General features: G+C 46.9%; 1 protein-coding gene across 1 annotated transcript; it reads left to right on the top strand.

Moving 5' to 3' along the window:
* Window positions 1–7,532: 7,532 nt before the first annotated feature.
* EXO5 (exonuclease 5) lies at window positions 7,533–22,387 on the top strand. The gene is made up of 5 exons (XM_087717189.1): window positions 7,533–7,657; window positions 11,168–11,436; window positions 15,283–15,387; window positions 16,005–16,177; window positions 19,871–22,387. The coding sequence occupies exons 1-5, from the start codon at window positions 7,557–7,559 to the stop codon at window positions 20,333–20,335; spliced, it is 1,113 nt and encodes a 370-aa protein (XP_087573315.1). The 5' UTR covers window positions 7,533–7,556; the 3' UTR covers window positions 20,336–22,387.
* Window positions 22,388–22,785: the final 398 nt, after the last annotated feature.

The raw sequence follows: 22,785 nt of genomic DNA, 5'->3' as shown, positions 1-22,785 counted from the left end.
ACTGGGGGGAGGAGACAGCCCTCCTCTCCTCTTTCTCCCTCTTTGCGGAGTTCATTTCACCTCCTCGCGTCACAGCCAGCCCCTGTGCTGCGCCGCCACGGGCGGCAGAAGCTCCAGAACCGAGTGGAAGTTCTCTGCACGAGTGAAACAGCCCCCGCCGCTCGCGCAGAGAACTTCCACTCGGTCACGGACTCATGGAGCTTCTGCCGGTGTGGCGGCGCCTGTGCTGCGCGGTTCCCAGTGACCACGTCGCGAGTCCGCGAGGCGTGGTCGCGTCCCGCTGCCCTCCCCTGCGGCTCTCCTGCGGTGGTGTCCGTTTCAGTCGCTCAGAGAACTTCCACTCGGTTCCGGGGCTTGTGCCGCCTGGCAGAAGCCCCGGGACCGAGTGGAAGTTCTCTGCACAAGGTGAAACGGCCGGCAGCCGCCTCGCTCTCCTACCGCCAGCGTCCGTTTCAGTCGCTTCCCTCGTCCGTCTCGATTGCTGGAAGCAGTAACAAACGGCGCGTCCGCTCCGCCATCAGCGCTCTGACAGCCACCCCAGCCAGTGGTTACCGGGCCTCGCTGGAGTCAATTGCAAAACCGCGTTCAGCGCTTTGAGGACCTGAGGCATCTTGGGAAATGCAGTTCCCTATCGGAAAGAATGGAGTAGCTGCGAATTTGTAACAACAACAGAAGATAATAACTTGGTGCTTCGCAGGTTACGAAAATCTCGTTTGATTTGCACACTGTTTTTTAAAAGTTAGATAAAGAAATTATGCTGTGAAAGCGACTAAAAAGCCCCCCCTCCCCTTCCTGTGTGCGAGAAAGGGAAGGAGAGGAAGGAAGGAGGGACGGGGGGAGGAAAAGAAGAAGGGAGGGGGGGAGAAGATGGAATGCGAAAAGATGGATGGAAGGAGAAAGAATGGAAGGAGAAGGAGGAAGATGGAAGAAGAAAGGAAGAAAAAGAAGAAGGGAGGGAGAAAAGAGGGAAGGAGGTAGGAAGAAAAGGGGAAGAGAGGGAAAGAGCAGAAAGACAACGAGGATGAAGTTGATAGGCAAGAGGAAGGAGGAAGGAAGGAAAAAAGAAAAAGGGAGGGAGAGAGGAAAGAAGAAAAGATGGAACTAGAAAGGAAAGAAGGGAGGAAGGGAGGAAAGGGGAAGACAGGGAAAGAGCAGAAAGACAGAGAAGGTGAAGGTAGATAGGCAGAAAGAAGGAAGAAGGAAGAAATAGAAAAGGAGGGAAGGAGGAAGGAACAGAAGTGAAATGGAAAGAGCAGAAAGACAGAGAAGGTAGTTAGGCAAAAGAAATGAAGCTGAAAGAATGGAAGGAGGAAGGAAGAGAAAAAAGGAGGAAGGGAGTGAGTGAGTGAGGAAAGAAGAGAGGATGGAAGGAGAAAGGAAGGAAGAGAGGGAAAGAGCAGAAGACGGATAAGGTGAAGGTAGATAAGCAAGAGGAATGAAGGAAGAAGTGAAGTGTCTCGAGGAGGGGGAAAACATTTAGTGACCAAAGTTACAATGGCATTGAAAAAAGCGACTGATGACCATTTTTCACACTTAGCGATCGTTGCAACCATTTTTCACACTTAGTGACCGTTGCAGCATCCTCATGGTCACGTGATCAAAATTTTGTTTGGCAACAGATTCGTATTTATGCTGGTTTCAGTGTCCTGGGGTGACCTTTTGACAAAAAATAAAATTTTTAATCAACACCCCCCCACCCCCCCGGGTCAATGGTGTCCCTCTTTACCAATCTGAAAATCTGGTCACCTTACAGATGCCTGCTCGCAATGCTACAAAAGTGAAACATTCTAGTTCAGGCATTTGAAGCCTGAGAATCCACTGAACATTTAACAAATGAAGCGCCAACACGTTGGAGTTCAACCAACTCCAAACCGAACTTGCAAATTCCATGGGAATTCGCTTCCTCAGAATTGAATCCATTCCCTTTAGGCCCTTGTTCAGCCTAAAGACCTGTTGCCATCTGTTTCTTTGACAGTCCCTGTCCTTCTGAAGTTCTTTTAACAGATTAACAGAATTGGAAGAGACCTTGTAGGTCATCTAGTCCAAACCACACTCAGGCAGGGGACCCTACACCATTTCTGACAAATGGCTGTCCAATCTCTTCTTGAAAGTCTCAAGTGATGAAGCCCCCACAACTTCTGAAGGCAAGTTGTCCCATTGGTTGATTGTTCTATCAGAAAATGTCTCCTTATTTCTAGGTTGAATCTCTCCTTGATCAGTTTCCACCCATTGTTCTTTGTCTAGCCTTCAGGTGCTTTGGAAAATAGCTTGACCCCCCTCCTCTCTGGGGCAGCCCTTCAAATATTGGAACACTGCTACCATGTCTCTCTTAGTCCTTCTCTTCACTAGACTAGCCATGCCCAGTTCCTGTAACCATTTATCATATGTTTTAGCTTCTAGTCCCCTAATCATCCTGGTTGCTCTTCTCTGCACTCTTTCTAGAGTCTCAACATCTTTTTTATAGCGGTGACCAGAACTGGATGCATTATTCTAGGTTTGGTCTTACTAAGGTTTATAGAGTGGTATTAGTATCTCCCATAAGAAAGGCTCAGCACCAAAGAATGGAGGCCTTTGAACTCTGGTGCTGGAGAAGACTCTTGCGAATCCCTTGGACTGCAAGGCAATCAAACCGGTCAGTCCTTACAGGAGATCAACCCTGTCTACTCTTTAGAAGGCCAGATCCTGAAGATGAAACTCAAATACTTTGGCCACCTAATGAGAAGAAAGGACTCCCTGGAGAAGAGCTGAATGCTGGAAATGATGGAGGGCAAAAGAAGAAGGGGACGACAGAGAATGAGATGGCTGGATGGAGTCACTGAAGCAGTAGGAGTCAGCACTCCTCCACTGAATAATTAGGAAAGAAAACCACGAGACTCCATTGATAGAAATCAAGTGTACTTTTACTAATTATAAATGATCAGAAGCATAGCAAAGTGAAGACTGATTATTTAGGCGCGAAAGCGAATGATATATAGAATATCCCATTCCCCACCCCTTGGCATCCCCGTTACAGTCCAATCATAATTCTCCTAAGTGTCAGGTGTGAGATAACTTTGAAAGGCATAACCAAGATGGAATGTCGGTGCCGTTAGCCTTGGCGGGAACCTCCTCCGCATGCGTAGTCCGACAGGCAGCAGAACTCCAGAATCTTCCTCCAGCACAATTAGTAACCCCTCCCAAATACCATGCCCCCTCCCTGTTTCAATGGCAGCCAAAGCAGCAGCAAAGCAGAGGCTGACAGTAGGTATGAGCTTAAATGGAATCCAGGGGATGGTAGAGGACAGGAAGGCTTGGAGGAACATTGTCCATAGCGTTGCGATGGGTCAGACACGACTTCCCAACTAACAAATTAGTATCTCCCTTGATCTTGACTATATCCCTCTGTTAATGCAACTTAGAATTGCATTGACTTTTTTAGCTGCCACCGCTCATTATTGGCTCATATTTAGCTGGTAGTCCACTAAGACTCCAAAATCCCTCTCATCAGTTTTCAGAGAAGCGGCTTGCAGGAGTGAAGTTGCCATAGATGACAACTCTTAAGCCTGCAGTTTCTCCCGTGAAGTAGTTTCATAAATAACTGCAGTGACAGGAAGGCCATTTATATTCCTGGGTGAGCTTTTAGAGAGATAAATTGCTAATATTTCTATTATGGGGACAATTACACCCCCTATCTTTGTTTCCCACTGGGAAGATTAATACTCATTCACCCTGGAGGAGGTGGGGGGGGGGGTTTTGACATCCCTGGAAAGATTTGTTTTCATTTAGAGTCTGTTGCTTCAAACATTCTGTGCAGCATTCCGGATAATTGGCTTTGTTCCTAGGCTTTCCCACACGTGCGCAGTCTGGAAAGCCACTCCCAAATAGCAATAGCAATAGCAGTTAGACTTATATACCGCTTCATAGGGCTTTCAGCCCTCTCTAAGCGGTTTACAGAGTCAGCATATTGCCCCCAACAACAATCCGGGTCCTCATTTTACCCACCTCGGAAGGATGGAAGGCTGAGTCAACCCTGAGCCGGTGAGATTTGAACAGTCGAACTGCAGAACTGCAGTCAGCTGAAGTAGCCTGCAGTGCTGCATTTAACCACTGCGCCACCTTGGAAATTAATTCTATCAGAAAACTTTAGATGGAAAGATCCATCATCAAGGTTGACAAAGGAAAGTGAATTCTGGATGCAGAGACAAAACATTGCACAATTCTTACTTTTTAAGCAGTACCGTTGCAGAATTAGATTTTTTTTCCCCATGCACCCTAAAAAAAAAAAAAAACAAATTAAGAGATTGGGGTCTTTTTCAATGATCAACACTGATTTCATGTGAAAACACAACAGTTCTTGCAAAGGCTGTCAGACTGCATCAGTCATTTGCTGGTGTTTTAAGTTTTCAAAGTATTTATTTCCTTAATATTAGAGATTAGATCACCCTCTAGTGCAGCGCTTCCCAAACTTGGCAACTTTAAGACTTGTGGACTTCAATTCCTAGAATTCGCCAGCCAGCTCTGGCCAAACAGGGTTATATACCTTTCTGGACAAGTATTGGAACATCCACAACTTCTGAAAGCAAGTCGGTTCATTGATTTAATTGTTCTCACTGTCAGGAAATTTCTCTTTCATTATAGGTTGCTTCTCTCCTTGGTTAGTTTCCACCCATAGCTTCTTGTTCTACCTTCAGGTGCCTTGGAGAATAGCTTCAGGTGCCGTGGCAGCCCCTGAGATATTGGAAGACTGCTATCATGTCACCCCTAGTCTTTCTTTTCATTAAATTGGACATACCCAATTCCTGCAACCTTTCTTCCTATGTTTTAGCCTCCAGTCCCCTAACTCCACTTACCTGGGAATTACTCAGGCTAAGAAATGCTGCCTTAGCCAATAAGGTTCTACCTAGAGATGTCCTATCTTGGTTAAAAATAAGAACAGCTTAGACCACAAAGAAAAGGCCTTCTTAATTCTGGTTGCTTCTCCCATTGATGAATATGAATGGGAGGAGGGAGGAGGAGGAGGAGGAGGAGGAGGAGGAGGAGGAGGAGGAGGAGGAGGAGGAGGAGGAGGAGGAGGAGGAGGAGGAGGAGGAGAAGTAAGAATAGAAGTGAGGTTCCCAAACTTTGCAACTGGATCCACAGCTGACTTTTGACCATCATTTGTCAGCTGTGACCAGGGGGGCATTTGCCCAGGTTCGCCTGGTACGCCAGTTGCGGCCCTACCTGAATCGGGAGGCCCTCACAACAGTCACTCGAGCCCTTGTGATCTCTAGGCTGGAATACTGCAATGTGCTCTACATGGGGCTGCCCTTGAAGAGCATCCGGCGACTTCAGCTAGTTCAGAATGCGGCCGCGCGAGTGATCGTGGGCGCACCACGGTTCGCCCACATAACACCGATCCTCCGTGAGCTGCACTGGCTACCTGTTGATCTCCGGGTGCGCTTCAAGGTCTTACTCACCATTCATAAAGCTCTCCATGGTAGTGGATCTGACTATTTGAGAGACAGCCTTCTGCCAATTACCTCCCTTCATCCCATCAGATCGCATAGAGTAGGCCTCCTCCGAATTCCATCCGCCAGTCAGTGCCGACTGGCAACTACGCGGAGGAGAGCCTTCTCGGTTGCAGCTCCGATGCTTTGGAATGATCTCCCCGTGGAGATTCGTACCCTCACCACCATCCAGGCCTTCCGCACAGCCCTCAAGATCTGGCTATCCCGTCAGGCCTGGGGATAAGACCTGTACTTTGCCCCACTCGAATGCTGAATGAATGTTGTGTTTTATCAGTTTATTTTTTTATTCACATTTTTTCTTCTTCTTGTGTTTTGTCCTACACTCCCTTCCCATTAATTGTAAGCTGCCCTGAGTCCCCTTAGGGAAAAGGGCGGCCTATAAATTTAAATAAAATGAAATGGAAAAAAAAATGAAAAACTTTAAGACTTGTGGACTTCAACTCCCAGAATTCTCCAGCCAGCAGAGCTTTAAGAGATCTTAAAGTTGCCAAGTTTGGGAACCTCTTAGTCTCTTCTTTAAAATCTCCAGTGATTGAGCGCCCACAATTTCTGGAGGCAGGCTGTTCCACTGGTAAATTGTCCTTAGTGTTAGGAAGTTTCTCCTTAATTCCAGGTTGCTTCTCTCCTTGATTAGTTTCCACCCATTGTTTCTTGTCCTTTCCTCTGGTGCTTTGTAGCATAGGTTGACTGACTGACTCACTTCTTTCTTTCTTTCTTTCTTTCTTTCTTTCTTTCTTTCTTTCTTTCTTTCTTTCTCTCTCTCTCTCTCTCTCTCTCTCTCTCTCTCTCTCTCTCTCTTTCTTTCTTTCTTTCTTTCTTTCTTTCTTTCTTATAACAGAGTTGGAAGGGACCTGGCTTGGAGGTTTTCTAGTCCAATCCCCTGCTGAAGCAGGAAACCCTGTACCATTTCACACAAATGGTAGTCCATCTTCTTAAAAACTTCCAGTGTTTGGGCATTCACAACTTCTGGAGGCAGGTTGTTCCACTGATCAATTGTTCTAAACTGTCAGGAACTTTCTCCTTAGTTCTAGGTTGGTTCTCTCCTTGATTAGTTTCCACCCATTGCTTCTTGTTCTACCCTCAGGTGCCTTGGAGAATAGTTTGACTCCCTCTTCTTTGTGGCAACCCCTGAGATATTGGAAGACTGCTATCATGTCTCCCCTGGTCCTTCTTTTCATTAAACTAGACATACTCCATTCCTGCAACTTTTCTTCCTATGTTTTAGCCTCCAGTCCCCTAACTCCACTTACCTGGGAATTACTCAGGCTAAGAAATGCTGCCTTAGCCAATAAGATTCTACCTAGAGATGTCCTATCTTGGTTAAAAATAAGAACAGTTTAGACCACAAGAAAAGGCCTTCTTAATTCTGGTTGCTTCTCTCATTGATGAATAGGTATTGGAGGAGGAGGAGGAAGAGGAAGAGGAAGAATAGAATAGAATAGAATAGAATAGAATAGAATAGAATAGAATAGAATAGAATAGAATAGAATAGAATAGAATAGAATCTCAGACAAGTGACTGTCTAGTCTCTTCTTAAAAATCTCCAGTGATTGAGCACCCACAACTTCTGGAGGCAAGCTGTTGGACTGGTTAATTGTCCTTAGTGTTAGGAAGTTTCTCCTTAATTCCAGGTTGCTTCACTCCTTGATTAGTTTCCACCCATTGCTTCTGGTTCTACCCTTAGGTGCCTTGCTTGGAGAATAGCTTTGCTCCCTCTTGTTTGTGGCAGCCCCTGAGATATTGGAAGACTGCTATTATGTATCCCCTGGTCCTTCTTGTCATTAAACTAGACATCCCCAGTTCCTGCAACCTTTCAGTCTTGTGCATTAGCCCCCAGACCCTATTCCTCTTGGTCGTCCTTCTCTGCGCTCTTTCTAAGGTCGCAACATCCCCAGTCCCTCGTAGGCGGGGAGGCTTCTCTTATCTTTGGGTGGGTGGGAACCGGAACGAGGACAAAAGGGAGGAGGAAACTCCATTTAAAAGAAATGTAGTTAAGGTACTTAGTTAAAGACTCCTCCTTCAGGCAGCTGACGACGATCCTGCACGAGAGAAGAAAACAAAACGCGGAACATGTCCGGGCGGGACTCTGGATTGCAAGACCCCGAGGCCGCCTCGGGTTTTTCCGACCTGAGCGACTCCGAGTTCTTGCAGATAGAAGAGCCGAAAACCGGGTGAGCGTGTGCGTGTGCGTGTGTGGTGTGTTTCTCTAGGGTTGTGTTCCCGTGACGGGCTGGCCCCGATTCACAAGACCTCGGTTTGAGTCCCTGGTGTGCACGGTTCCCAGAGCCACCCACGATCATAACGGGCTCGGTTGCGCCGGGTTTTTTATGGCTAAGCCGCGTTTGGGGTTCGAACTCGCGTTGCCGCGCAACTCCCCAAACAGCCTCGGATTTGCAACGGGACTAAAGCGAACCCGGGTTTGTGGCTTGCATGTTTTCCCCCTCTGCCTGCATTTGCGTTCCCGTGGGGATTTAACAAGAGTAGGAGGACTAGGGGAGAGATGGCAGTGTTCCAATATCTCAGGGGTTGCCACAAAGAAGAGGGAGTCAAACTATTCCCCAAGGCACCTGAGGGCAGAACAAGAAACAATGGATGGAAACTAATTAAGGAGGGAAGCAACCTAGAACTAAGGAGAAATTCCCGGACAGTTAGAACAATTGATCAGTGGAACAACTCGCCTCCAGAAGTTCTGAATGCTCCAACACTGGATGTGTTTAAGAAGATGTTGGATAATCATTTGTCTGAAGTGGTGTAGAGTTTCCTACCCGAGCAGGGGGTTCGACTAGAAGACCTCCAAGGTCCCTTCCATCTCTGTTATTCTATATTCTAGAGTGGAGGGGGGGAATCCTTGCAAGGCAGGCAGGCGGCATAAAAGTTTACTAAATAAAATAAATAAAAGGAAACAAACTGCTGCCCGGCCAGGATTAAAAGTAGAAAGACAGTTTTTGCAGCGTTACAACCCATTGAAAGTCAAAATAATGTGCTATCCTAAATGCAATCCTAAACAGGCCGGGAGTCAATCAATGACTTAACTGGTCTTTCCCATCTCTCTGATTCCTTGTTATTCTTTCCTGGGATGTGATGATCCCGCTGAGAACCTCTAAATCAGGGGCCTTCAACCTTGCCAACTTTTATGACTTGTGGACTTCAACTTCTAGAATTCCTCAGCCAGCACATGGAAGGGAACACATCTAGGATTAATTTACATTGGTTAAACAAGATTAAAAAATCCAACTCATTCTTCCAAGTGTTGGAAGAATTCACAGCCTGTGGATCTCCGTTATATCTGCTTAACTAACACGTTGCTTGTGTAGAAAGTTAGCAGCCGCCCCTCTTAGGAGAATGGAATGTTTTAGGAAATATTAAAAAGGCAGAATTTTATATTTTTCCCTAAAGGAGACACATGTTTCTAAAGACAGAAAGTTAGATCCTTTGCCCCAAGTAGAAACTTAAGGAGCCAACTTTTAGAAATGCAGATTTGGTAATCCATTCAAGACAGGATTAACACCCCCAGGAAGCCAGCATCTAGGATTAATTTACATTTGTTTAAACAAGATTAAAAAATCCAACTCATTCTTCCAAGTGTTGGAAGAAATGTCCTTCTGGGTTAAGTTCCAAGTGGGACACTGGAAAAATGGAGACTGCTTGGAAAGATGGTTTTAATGGTGGGCAGGACCACATGGCTTGAGCTTCTGAACAGAAAAGGGGGATCACATGCTTCCAGATGTTGGGTGAAGAAGAAAATGAGGCAGAGATGCTGAAAGTCCCTGGTTTTATGCCCTCTCTGGCCTTTGATCTTGATCTTGTATTCTGATTGGTTGTCAGACTCCCATGGGGCCATGCAGGGGCAACTCTCTAGGCTGTGTTTTGAGTCCATGTTTGGTTGAGCATTGCATCTTCCCAGGTGCCCTGTGATGAGATGGGTGAAGGGCTAATACTATCATGCCTTAATCCCATCACCCTGGAGCTGAAAGGGGATCTTTGTTATGTAGAATAGACTGGCTCCGGCCTTTTAATTGACAAAGGTGGGGGCTATTAAGAGTGAGTCTGTTTCCTGCCTAAAAACATTTTTCTCCATTTCTTATCCAGGGGAAAATAATATTCTGCCTTTTCAATATTTCCCAGGATATTTCATTCTTCTAGGATAGGGCTGGGTGCTAACTTCCTACAGGAACATGGAAAGAATGGTTTTCCTCAAGATTGCTGGAGATATAAGGAGCATCAGTCAAAAACTGCTCTTCCTGTCCACTATTCCTGATCAGGATAGCAAATAAAGGAGGACTTTCCTGCATCAGGATTCTCTCTCTCTCTCCCTCCCTCCCTCTCCCTCTCCTCTCTCTCTCTCCTTTCCCTCTCCTCTCTCCTCTCTCTCTCCTCTCTCTCTCTCCTCTCCTCTCCTCTCTCTCTCTTCTCTCTCTCTCTTCTCTCTCTCTCTCCCTTTCCCTCTCCTCTCTCCCTTTCCCTCTCCTCTCTCCTCTCTCCTCTCTCTCTCTCCTCTCTTCTCTCTCTCTCCCTTTCCCTCTCTCTTCTCTCTCTCTCCTCTCTCTCTCTCCCTTTCCCCTCCTCTCTCCTCTCTCTCTCTTCTCTCTCTCTCCTCTCTTCTCTCTTCTCTCTCTCCCTTTCCCTCTCTCCTCTCTCTCTCCCTTTCCCTCTCCTCTCTCTCTCCCTTTCCCTCTCCTCTCTCCTCTCTCTCTCTCCTCTCCTCTCTCCTCTCCCTCTCTTCTCTCTCTCTCCTCTCTTCTCTCTCTCTCCCTTTCCCTCTCTCTCTCCTCTCTCTCTCTTCTCTCTCTCCTCTCTTCTCTCCTCTCTCTCTCTCCCTTTCCCTCTCTCTCTCTCCTCTCTCTCTTCTCTCTCTCTCCTCTCTCTCTCCTCTCTCTCCTCTCCTCTCTCTCTTCTCTCTCTCTCCTCTCTCTCTTCTCTCTCTTTCCCTCTCCTCTCTCCTCTCTCTCCTCTCCTCTCTCTCTCTTCTCTCTCTCTCTCCCTTTCCCTCTCCTCTCTCCCTTTCCCTCTCCTCTCTCCTCTCTCCTCTCTCTCTCTCCTCTCTTCTCTCTCTCTCCCTTTCCCTCTCTCTTCTCTCTCTCTCCTCTCTTCTCTCTCCCTTTCCCTCTCCTCTCTCTCTCTCCTCTCCTCTCTCTCTCTTCTCTCTCTCTCTCCCTTTCCCTCTCCTCTCTCTCTCTCCTCTCCTCTCTCTCTCTTCTCTCTCTCTCTCCCTTTCCCTCTCCTCTCTCTCTCTCCCTCTCCTCTCTCTCTCTTCTCTCTCTCTCCTCTCTCCTCTCTGTGTGTTTGTGTGTTGTGTGTGTGTTTTTTGTAGAGATTCCTAGTCATCCAGGTCATGGTTGTCCCAAAGGAGCTTTTTCAGGAGGCAATTGGGTTTCCTTGTTTTTTCTTTGAAGACATTTCACTTCTCATCCAAGAAGCTTCTTCAGCTCTAACAGGATAGTGGGGAGTGGAAGGATTCATACTCCTTGCAGACAGCTGGTTATCTGCAGTCTTTTAGCCAGTTGTTGAGGCCATCTGGAGGTTTATCTGTGTCCTCAGGGTGCAAATGGGTGCGGAGCCTTCCTGGCACTGTTGAAAGGAAAGCGAAATGTCTTCCAAAGAAAAACCAGAAAGTCCAGTTGCCTCTTGAATAAAGCCCTTTTGGGACATGATAATCTGAACTTCTTGCATGCTCATCGCAGGGAACCCCAACTCCTAAGTGGTGCCAGACCTCAGGGTGTTGATTCTCGGACGGCTGATGTGGAAGGAAGGAAGAAGAGGACAGCAAAGAGAAAGAGACCGAGGACGCCTCTCGAAGCTTTCCACCTGAGCTATCTTTGCGTCACGGACCTCTCTGCTCAAGTCTGGTGTGAGCAGCAGGCAGTTTATCACAAAGAAAAGCCAGGTGTGCAATTGCCAGAGAAGACAACGGTTGTGTTAAATGCAGGGAAGTCCATCCATCTTGCCAGAGGTAACGTCAGTTGGATGTTTGGGTTAAAGTCTAGTCTTTTCTATACTTTCTATAATTGCAAAGGGTGGGAAATAGTATCCTTGAGCTCTTATGAACGTCCATATTTTCTATCTGTGAAACATTGGGTGTTTTCTGCATAATAAAGCTGCTAGTCCTTAAGGTGCCCCGGAGCTACCTTTTTTTTGTTCTGGTGGTAATGTGACTGCCTTTTAGAATGCAACAGAAACAGCATCTAGGCCCGTGATGGCGGAACCTAGGGCACGCATGCCACAGGTGGTACGCAGAGCACTCTCTGCGGGCACGCACGCCGTCGCCCCAGCTGAGCTCCACCACACATGCGCGCACCCCTCCCACTGCCCAGCTGACTTTCTGATCTCTGCCGCACATGCACGGGGGCAGAGCCCATGCGGGAGATTTGCATGCATGCACGGCCTAGACGCTGTTGCTTTCCATTGTTAGTCGCATTCTAAAAGACATTACCACCAGAACAAAACAAAAAAAAAGGTAGCTCCGGGGCACCTTAAGGACTAGCAGCTTTATTATGCAGAAAACATACATGCACAGAGGGGTGGGGGTCACACACGCATGCGCAGTGGCGGGGGGGAGCAATGGGGTGTGGTGCCCACCCCCACAGCCCGTAGTCCCAGGAAGCTGCAGGGAGGCCTACCAGGTATAAAATGGGGTGCGTGGATGTCCCATGCGCATGCGTGCAGGGCACAGAGGGTGGGGGTCGCACACACATTGCATTATGGGTGCAGGAGGGTATGCGTGCTGTCGCACACGTACTTCCATGCTTTCGGCATGCAACAACAAAAAGGTTGGCTATCACTGATCTACGCAGTTGTGGCTGATCTTTAAAAAGATGATCAGGGTCATCTTGGATGGGAGGCCACCCAGAGATGCCAGAGTTACAAATTAGATTTGTAAGCTCAACAAAGGACTGAGAAGTTGGCAGTACCAAACCACTGCAATATTGTTGCTGAAAAAGTTGCCAAAATAAGGATTAACTCAAGAGAAACTTCGATCTTTCAACAGTGGATCATCCTTTCGAATCCTGCCCTTGTCCCAACCTGGTGTGTGATTGCTTAAAATTAAGGCCATGTAGTTTCCTATTATTTTCAAGGGGGAAATGGCATAATCTTTTCAACGAGTGTGTCTCAACCTGGGCAACTTGAAGATGTGTGGACTTCATCTCCCAGAACTCTCTGTCCAGCCAGAATTCTGGAAGCTGAATTCCATCGATCTTCAAATGGGTAAATTATGCTAGATTTATACTTGCTCAATAATGCCGAAATTTTATTTAAAGAGGAAGATATCTTCTTATTTGGATGTCACTTCTGGAATTTGTGTTTGTGGAGAAGAAGAAATAAAACTTTGACCTTGGTGTTGTTGATTAGAAAGATTTGGTGTTATAGGAATGGCTAAGTTATACATTAATGTGTAAAAGTTGAGGTTGGAGTATGTTTATCTTGTCCTGGGCTAAAGAAGAGCAGGAAGTCAATGCCCCCTTTTCTTTCTTTTTCTCTTTCCCCTTGTATCTCATGCATCCTTTTCCCCGCTCCCTTTCCTTCCCTTAATTTTCTGTTTTTTCCTTCTTTGTAATTTATATAATAAAATAATGATAAATGGAAATAAATAATAATGCAGAAGAAAAGTAGAGCCACAGATCTTCCTAAAAACTCAAGAAAGAGACCGTAAAACTCACCCCTTTCAAAAAAAATTAAAGCATAGTGCAAGGGCCATCCCGATGCCTGGGAATTACTCCTCAAAATATACCAGAGTAGTAATGTACTGGCATGTCTGAAAAAGGGCACAGCCCACTTGGCTGGCTGTAATTCTAAACAGAAGCTACTGGTAGTCCTAGACCAGTGTTGGCTAACCTTTTTGCCAAAATGTGCCAAAATGGAAGTGCTCATGTCGGAAACCGGAAGAGTAGCCACCTGGCACATGTGTTCCGGGTTCCAGGCTGCTCTTCCAGGTTCCGGCACTCCCACATGAATGAAGAACAGCTGGCCGGCATGCCGGAACCTGGAAGAGCAACGGGTGACAGATCGCGTGCCCAGAGAAATGGCTCTGTGTGCCACTTCTGGCATGTGTGTCAAAGGTTCGCCATCATGGTCAGAGGTGAAATCCAGCAGGTTCTGACAGGTTCAGGAGAACTGGTAGCAGAAATTTTGAGTAGTTTGGAGAACCAGTAATGGAAATTTTGAGTAGTTTGGAGAACCAGTAATGGAAATTTTGAGTAGTTCGGAGAACCAGTAATGGAAATTTTGAGTAGTTTGGAGAACCAGTAATGGAAATTTTGGGTAGTTCGGAGAATTGGCAAATGCCACCTCTGTCTGGCCCCAGAGTGGGTAGGAATGGAGATTTTGCAGTATCCTTCCCCTGCCACGCCCACCAAGCCACGCCCACAGAACCGGTAGTAAAAAAAAATGAATTTACCACTGATCACGGGCCTAAACTTAACAATTGCAATTGGAACCAGCAAGGCAGTTATTAAGGGAGTCGTGCCCAGTGTTATAACTTTTTTGCCTCTGTTGTTAAGTGAATCACTACAGTTGTTAAGCGAATCGTGTGATTGTTAAAGGAAACTGGCTTTGTCAAACCCAGGAATGCTGCAGCTGTCTTAAACACATGCCAGTTGCTAAGTGCTCAAGTTTTGTTTTCTTAACTGTAAGGATGCCGCAACATTCGTAAGGGCGAGGGCTGGTTGCAATTCACTTTTTTCAGTGGCATTGTAACTTCCAACGGCCATTAAATGAATGGTTCTAAGTCGAGAACTTCCTGAACTGTTTGAGCTGTCATTTGCTCTGTCTTGGAAGCCAGTGAAGGGGAACAAGAAAAGCAATGGGGAGCGGGAGGGGGGCGGGGGAGAGAATTTGCTGTACAGTAAAAAGTAAAGGTTTCCTCTGGCCAGTCGTGTCCAACTCTAGTTGGACACAACTGGACAAGTAGACAGTGGGAAGGGGTTCACCTCCATTTCCTAGCCGAGGGGGCCAGTGTTGTCCAAAGATGCTTCTGTGGTCATGTGTGTCCAACAGGACTATACCCCGTGTCTCCTGGAACACGGTTACGTTCCAACCAAAGTGGTACCTTTTTATCTATTCGCATTTGCATGCTTTCGAACTGCTAGGTTGGCAGCAAGCTGCAGCAAGGAACGGGAGCTCACCCTGTCATGCGGTGCTTGGGTCTTGAACGGACAACTTTCCAGTCGAAAAGCCCAGCATTTTAATTGCAGTCAGGGTTCCAAATAGCATCCAAAAGTAAATCAGAGTCCAAGGCAAAGTATTGCTCAAAGTTCTAATTTATTAAGAGAGCCATGTTGGCACATCTGGGAAAACCCAAATCTGAAAGCTTCCCGAGTTTCCCCACCCAGTTGAAAGTTCAAGATCTTGCCCCCACACCCACAAGTCCATCACATGGTCCAATCTCCCACTGCCATGCTGGCAGTTCCACCCATCCAGTTCTGGTCAGGTGCAGAGGTGCAAAGACAAAGGATGACCTTGGCTTTCTAGAAAGAATGTTGTTATGGCTACATCGCATCTCACTCCATACAATCTCCCCTCCCATTTTCCATAATAGAAAATGCATAGTAGAATAATAGAAAGTGTGGCAGGCCAAAGATCCAAAAGAAAGATGGCTGCAGGCCTGACAGTCATCTTGCCATAGAACAGGGGTGTCAAACTGGCAGCCCATGGGCAGGATGTGTCATGAGCCGGCCATGCCCATCCCAGCTCCACGAAGGGGGGAAAACATACGTCACGTGGCGAGTTTGACACTCGTGCTATAGAGAGTATTTTAAGGGCAGGAAAGCAACGTTCTTTCTCTGTGGCTGCTTCTTTCCAGAACTGCAAGATCATAACCTGGTGCCTGTAAAGACTAACAGCCGAGAAGACAGATGGGCCATCAAGCTGCTTAACATCCTCCTGACCATAACTAATCTACGAAAAGGTGGGTATGCTGGTCGTGGAATGTGCCCTCAGGATGGCAAAGGTGCTTAACAGATTTAACAGATAGATTTAACAGATTAACAGAGTTGGAAGGGACCTGTAGGTCATCTAGTCCAACCCCCCCGCTCAAGCAGGAGACCCTACACCATTTCTGACAAATGACAGTCCAATCTCTTCTTGAAAGACTCAAGTGATGAATTCCCCCACAACGTCCAAAGGCAACTTCTGTTCCATTGATTGATTGTTCTCACTGTCAGAAGGTTCCTCCTTATTTCTAGGTTGAATCTCTCCTTGGTCAATTTCCGTCCATTATTCCTTGTCTGGCCTTCAGGTGCCTTGGAAAATAGGTTGACCCCCTCCTCCTCTCTGTGGCAGCCCCTTAAATACTGGAAGATGCTATCCTGTCACCCCTGGTCCTTCTCTTCACTAGACTAGCCATGCCCAGTTCCTGCAACTGTTCATCGTATGTTTTAGCCTCCAATCCCCTAATCATCCTAATTGCTCTTCTCTGCACTTTTTCCAGAGTCTCAACATCTTTTTTATAGTGTGGTGACCAAAACTGGATGCAGCACTCTAGGTGTGGCCTTACTTGCTTATATGTGGCTTTGTCCCTGGCAGGTCAGCGTGTGCGGGAATGTCCGGTCTTCGGCGTTTTAGAAGGCGTTTTCGTGTTTGGGATTATTGACCAGCTGAATTATACGGCTAAAGGGGAATTGCAACTGAACGAGTTGAAGACACGGGAAAGAGCCTACATGCCTGTACCTGCGCAGAAGAAGAGGGACCATTTCCAGGTGGGTCAGGGTGGAGATTGGAGGCCCTAGGCTGGCTGAAGGGGAGGCTTGCAACCCAGGTATAGGGAGGGCATTGGCTGCATTCACACCATGGATTCCGTTGGGTCAGAAAAAAACCTAAGACCTGCATTCACACTTAAGTTGGGAAAGAACTTGGAAGTCATCTAATCCAGGGGTCTCCAACCTCCAGACCACGGCCCCTTACCAATCCTTGCCTATTTACAACAGGGTCACACAAGTGGCAGGCTGGCATCAGTGGTGGGATTCAAAAAAAAATTACTACTGGTTCTGTGGGCGTGTTTTTGTGGGCATGGCAGGGGACGTGACCCGACAAATGCGCGAACGTCAAAAGTGTGGCGACAAAACCGCGGCGCTAAAACTGCGATGTCAAAAGCGCACCAACAGCGCGCCAACAAAACCGCGCCGACAGAAGCGCAATTTAAGTTAAGGTAAGGGTTAGGGTTAGGGTTACGTTTAGGGTTAGGGTTAAGGTTACATTTAGGGTTAAGTTTAGGGTTAGGTTTAGGGTTAGGGTTAGGGTTTGGTGTAGGGTTAGGGTTACAGCGCGCTTCTGTCGGCGCGCTGTTGTCAGCGCGCTTCAGCGCTCATTCATCGGCATGGTTTTGTCACCGCGGTTTTGTCACCGCGGTTTAGTCAGGCGCGCTTTTGTCGTTTGCGCATTTGTGGTGGAACCGGCAGGGGAAGGTGACTGCAACATCCCCATTCCCTCTCCACCCCACTAACCTGCTTTCCAGCTACGTTCTCCTGTTCAGGGCAACAAAAAAAGATCGGCTGGGAGGCAACACGGGCGGGGCCAGCCTATTTGCTGGTTCTCCAAACTACTCAAAATTCCCTCTACCATTTCTCCAGAACCTGTCAGAACTGCTGAATACCCCCTCTGGCCAGGATACATAACTGTACATACACACACACAGCTCGACTTGCTTGTTGGATCATCACACAAACGCAGCTGAACATGTGCAGGCCCGCCGCTCGCGTAGCTTGGTTCCCCTTCCCCCTCCCCCCACATCCGGGCCACTAAGCCACAAAGTTGGGGTCCGCTGATCTAATCCACCTACCATCTCAGTGCAGGATCCACTAGATCAGTGTTTTTCAAATTCTGGCCACTTTTAAGATAGGTGGACTTCAGCTCCCAGAATCCCCCAGCCAGCTGGCTGGGGGAATCTGGGTATTGAAGTCCACCCTTCTTAAAAATGGCTAAGGTTGAGAAATGCAGCATTAGGATCAAAAGGATCAAAAATTGGCTGGAGGCAATAACGGGTTAAAATAGAATGGAAACCTGATTTTTTTTTTATTAGGAATTATGTCGGTGAAATACAAAAAAGAAATCCAGTATTTAATACTATATATAATTACGGCGGCAAGGATTGCCTTTGCCCAGAAATGGAAAAACAAATTAATCCCAAATGAAGATGAAATAATAAGAAAGATTATGGACTGTGCTGAAATGGATAAACTAACGAAAGAAATACAGGGAAAGGAAGAATCAGAATTCTACCAGATATGGGATAAATGGTATACGTGGATGGAGGAAAGAAACAAAAATCAATGAAAGAATATAACAAAACTCAAAAATAATAGTTATGAGTAAAATAAGAGGGTTAAGAATGGTGAAATCCAAATGAAATACAATAGAAGGGGAAATAATATAAGGTGAGCGGTATCGATTGATAATTGCTATTAGAAAGAACAGGAAGCTCCTGTTCGTACTGTTTTGTATAAATGTGGTGTACGTCTAATTTTTGTGTGTGTGTATTTTACATGTTTGTTAATAGAAATCTTTTAAAAAGAGAGAGAGAGAGAAATGCTGCACTAGAACATACCTGTGAGATGTGGTGTAGCTGTTGCTGAATTTCAGTGAAGGGGAATTGAGCCCTTGACACGAGAGCCCTTTCCATAAGCTTGACAGTTCATACGGTCAGATAATTTCTCCTCCAGTCTGACTTGATCTTCCTTAACCCAATGAGTCCTGTCCTAGCCTCTGAAGCAAAAGAAAGTAAGCCTTTCTCCAAATGACAATCCATCTTGGATTTGAAGGCCACTATTATCTCCAGAACTGGATCCCATACTCCAAATGGAGTCTTCTTGACCAGGGAGAAAATAACATGGAGCCATTGCTTACCATGATCTGAATTCTCTGCTTGTGTCAATTGCCTTCCATCCCTGATAGCATTTGCTTATTTACCCGCTGCATCACATGCAGAGGTGAGATTCAGCAGGTTCTGACCAGTTCTGGAGAACCGGTAGCAGAAATTTTCAGTAGTTCAGAGAACCGGTAAATACCACCTCTGACTGGCCTCGCCCCTATCTATTCTCTGCCTTCTGAGTCCCAGCTGATCGGGAGGATTTTGCAGTATCCTTCCCCTGCCACGCCCACCAAGCCATGAAATGCCCACCAAGCCACACCCACAGAACCGATAGTTAAAAAAATTTGAATCCCACCACTGATCACATGGCTGGCTCAGATTAAACATGGGGTCCGCAGAAGATACCCCAATATTTTTCACAGCTGGTATATTTTAATCATGGTGGCTTAGAACAGAAAGGTACATTTCAGAAATATTACCAGATTTTATTTGAAGTCGACGATAGTGAATGTACCAAAGGATCCTGGGATTTAGACTTAGAGAAACCAATAAACAATCATTTTTGGAAGTCTGGAGGACAACATGAGACATTTCCATGCAGGAAACATGTATTAAACCTTTACAGTGGGCATATCAAACCCCAATAAGCCCTCCTATACATCTAAATACAGATAGTCCTCGACTTACAACCATTCATTTAGTTACCATTCAAAGTTACAATGGCACTGAAAAAAAGAGACTTGCAACCAGTCTTTACACTTACGTGTTAGAAATTCTGTCTATATATAAAACACTACAGAGAAAACACAGAGTACAGTCACCATGTGCTTTACTGCTTAACTAAACTGTCACAGGAAACTCTACTTAGAACAAAAGGGCATAGATTATATATCATAGAGCCAAACTTGTAAACACTGCCATCTAATGGGTGGGTGCTACTGTAGTTGTTGGATAAAAATAAATTGCAACAATGAATTTCAACATTAGACCATCTCAGCTTCCCTACAGTTGTGATAAAAATATGAGCACTTAGCTAAGAGCCAAGGTGGCGCAGTGGTTAAATGCAGCACTGCAGGCTACTGCTAGATCAGCAGGTCAGCGGTTCAAATCTCACCGGCTCAGGGTTGACTCAGCCTTCCATCCTTCCGAGGTGGGTAAAATGAGGACCCAGATTGTTGGGGGCAATATGCTGACTCTCTGTAAACCGCTTAGAGAGGCCTGAAAGGCCTATGAAGCGGTATATAAGTCTACTGCTATTACAGCCATGTATTTACAACAGTTGGAGTGCCTTGAGCTTATGTGATTACCATTTGCCACCTTCCCAGCCAGCTTCTGTTGAGCAAATGGGGAAGCTGGATTTGCTTAACGACTGGGTAATTCGCTTATCAACAGGAGTAATTTCCTTAACAATCAGGGGAGCAAAAAAGATAAAATCGAGGGTGACTGACTTAATACTCATCATGCTTAGTAGTGTAAATATTGATCCCAATTGTGATCGTAACTTGAGGTCTACTTGTACTCAATGAGACACAGGTGAGGCTGAAAATTGGATGCAACTCAAAAAGGTGTGCTTGATTCATTGCAGGTCTCTTTGTATAAACATCTCTTTGATGCCATGGTGCAAGGATGCTTAACCCAAGACATTTTCACACATCACCTTCGTCTGAAGCTCAAACAGTCACTTGGCCAGGAGATCCAAGAACACGCTCAAAAAGCTGGGTTCGTGGTGCAGTGCTTCGAAGACCTCCTGGAGCTGGTGCTCCTCAACTTGACCCACTCAGACATTCCGCCCATCGACCGTCTTCAAATTGAATACATTCATCAACAAACCAACACCTTGCTGGGCACTGAAGTCATCATCTATGACCAAGATGAATTGATGTCCATGTCCCATTATTTCTTAGACTATTGGAAAGGGCAAAGAGATCCCAAGGGAGTGGACATTGAAGACACTTGGAAATGCTCCTATTGCCCCTTTGTCGACATCTGTGATTGGCGCCGGCGGAAAGCGGACAGCCTGATCCAAAAGAGCAGCGAGAAGAAATCCTGAGCAAGAGCCAAGCCAACCCATGCCAACTCCCTGCTCTACCCTTCCGTCATTCTTCCAACAGTATCACCGGGCTTGCTAAAGATGATAGAAGCTGTAGCCCAGTGTTTTCAACAAGACTTCTTTACAGGGGTGAAATGCTACCGGTTCGGACTGGTTTGCCTGAACCAGTAGCAAAAAATGCTACCGGTTCGGGCAGACTGGTATTGCAATGATCCGCTGTGACGTGCCATTTATATTAGCTAGAATTGTCCTACTTCCTGCTTTCTAGATAATCTAAATTGTGTGTGGCAGAGAGGATTCCCACCCCCTCGCTGTTCTACTTACCTTTGCAGGCGCGCTTGGTAGCAGGCTCCGCCCACCCGCCCGGACGTCATCACATCATTTTTGACGCTCTGCGCATGCGCAGAAGATCCTGCGCGTGCGTGGAGGTGGCGCGTGTGAGCGAAGTGAGAGAGAGAGCGCGCGCGCTGACATTTGCAAACCGGTAGCGAAGGTAAGTTGACTTCATCCCTGCTTCCTTAGGTCCGTGGATTTATTGGACCGGCCTAACTCCTCTGGCCCAAGAGCCAAACAACTGTAGCTTCAGTGGTTTTCTCTGTCTTTCTGTCACAAAGCTCAACACTCGGAACGTGAACTGAATGTGAACTTGACACCAAGGTATGGGTGGTGGTGGGTGGGTGTGCATGCAAAGCACAAGTGTGTCCATATTTGAAAATATTCTCAGGTCAAAAATGCTTTATTGTGATAAATTTACATCATATTCTTCTCTTAACTCTGGACGGCCTTAAGCCAGACTATTATATTAATCCAATGCATCTGGACAGGTTCGGCATCCTCTGGTCCTTCTCCAAAGGCAGTTCTAGGGAAGAGTTCCCCAACCTTTCCAGGTGGGCGGCCTGGAGTGGAGAAAGGGAATGGTTTTGTTGGAGGCTGAGGTTGCTCGTGCGAGTGGGGCCACAAGTGGCTGTCACATTCACACGATTGGGGCCAAGAGTGCTCACTCGAGTAGGACTGCGAGCACTCATGCAAGTGGGGCCGTGAGTGCCCTCAATGCTCGCATGAGTGGGAACCTGAGCACCTGTGATGCTTGTGCGAGTGAAGCACTGAGCACCTGCGACATGTGTGAGTGCCCCTCCGACACACAGGCACCAGGCAGCCCCTCGTGGCCCAGTTGCAAGTAGGCTGCGGCCCTGTAGTGGGCTACGGCCCACAGGTTGAGGACCCCTGGTCTAGTGGATGCACTTTCTCCCTCAGACCTGCTATCAAGGTTCCTAAGGATGCTCTAATTAAGTCATGAGCCTCAAGCCAAACTTCAAAAGAAATCCAGTTATTTATTAGGAATAACATGTCGGCACATTCCCAAGTGAAGCCAGCTCTGACCCCACGTAATTTATGGCCCAATTATGACCCTGATTCCCCCCAGGGTGTGTCATAAATCATATTCTCCAATGGAGCAGTTTCGGGGGCTGTAGAAATCACTCCCCCTCTTCGGCTGCTGTGGGTAACCTGGGATACAGCCTTGAGAGAGATAAGTCTGGAATGTCCATCTGTCTTTTGCTGCCATGCTGTTTCATCAGCTTCCCATCCTCCCCTTTTCCTATGGCAACTCGAGAGCAGGCCAGGGATGCTTTGCGAGTTGACACCTGCCCTCTGGAACAGCATCTCCTACCTTCCCTCAAGACCTCAGTGAAATGGATATTTTATTATACTTTAAACTCTTCCTCCCACACAAATTTCCTCTACAGGTATCCCTCAACTTAGGAGCACAACTGAGCCCAAAATTTCTGTTTGTAAGTGAGTTTTATGATCTGTCTTGCCACCGTTACTTAAGTGAATCGTTGCAGTTGTTAAGTGAGCAACATGTTTGTTAAGTGAGTCATTGATTTTGGTTGTCAGAAGGTCGCAAAAGGGGATCGCGTCACCCCGGGACACTGCAACCTTCCTAAATATGAATCAATCGGCAAGCATCTGAATTTTGATCAGGTGACCATGGGGATGCTGCAACAATGGTAAATGTCAAAAATAGTCATAAGTTGCCTTTTTCTTTGCTGTTGTAACCACTGTTCCCTCTAAGGTGCGCGGCTGCGCGGCCGCGCACGTGGAAAGAAACTCCCGCGCAGCAGTTTCTAACTGCCACACAGAGATTTCTACCAAAGCAAACGTGGGGAAGTCCTTTGCAGGCGGCTAGAACTGGCCGCCCGCAAAGGACCTCCCCAGACTTGTTTTGATGAGCCGCCCGTGGCAGTGGTGCCTCTCCCTCCACGCGGAGCACCTGAGCTGACCCCCGCGTTATCCCTCCCCCTTCCTCCTCTGCCGTGCTTTTGAGGCCGCGGGAGCTAGTAGGAAAGCGGCGGAGGTGGAGGCGGTGGCAGGGGTAACCCAGAGCCCAGCTGAGGTGCTCCGAGTGGAGGGGGAGGCACCACCACCGCTGCCATGGGCGGGGGCGGCAG

This window comes from Thamnophis sirtalis, unplaced genomic scaffold (assembly GCF_051295495.1).
Source record: "Thamnophis sirtalis isolate CommonGarterSnake01/CBP01778 unplaced genomic scaffold, rThaSir2_p1.2 scaffold_6, whole genome shotgun sequence".
Classification (NCBI taxonomy): domain Eukaryota; kingdom Metazoa; phylum Chordata; class Lepidosauria; order Squamata; family Natricidae; genus Thamnophis; species Thamnophis sirtalis.
Note: the sequence above shows the minus strand (reverse complement) of the source record. Positions and strands in the feature narration are given on the sequence as shown.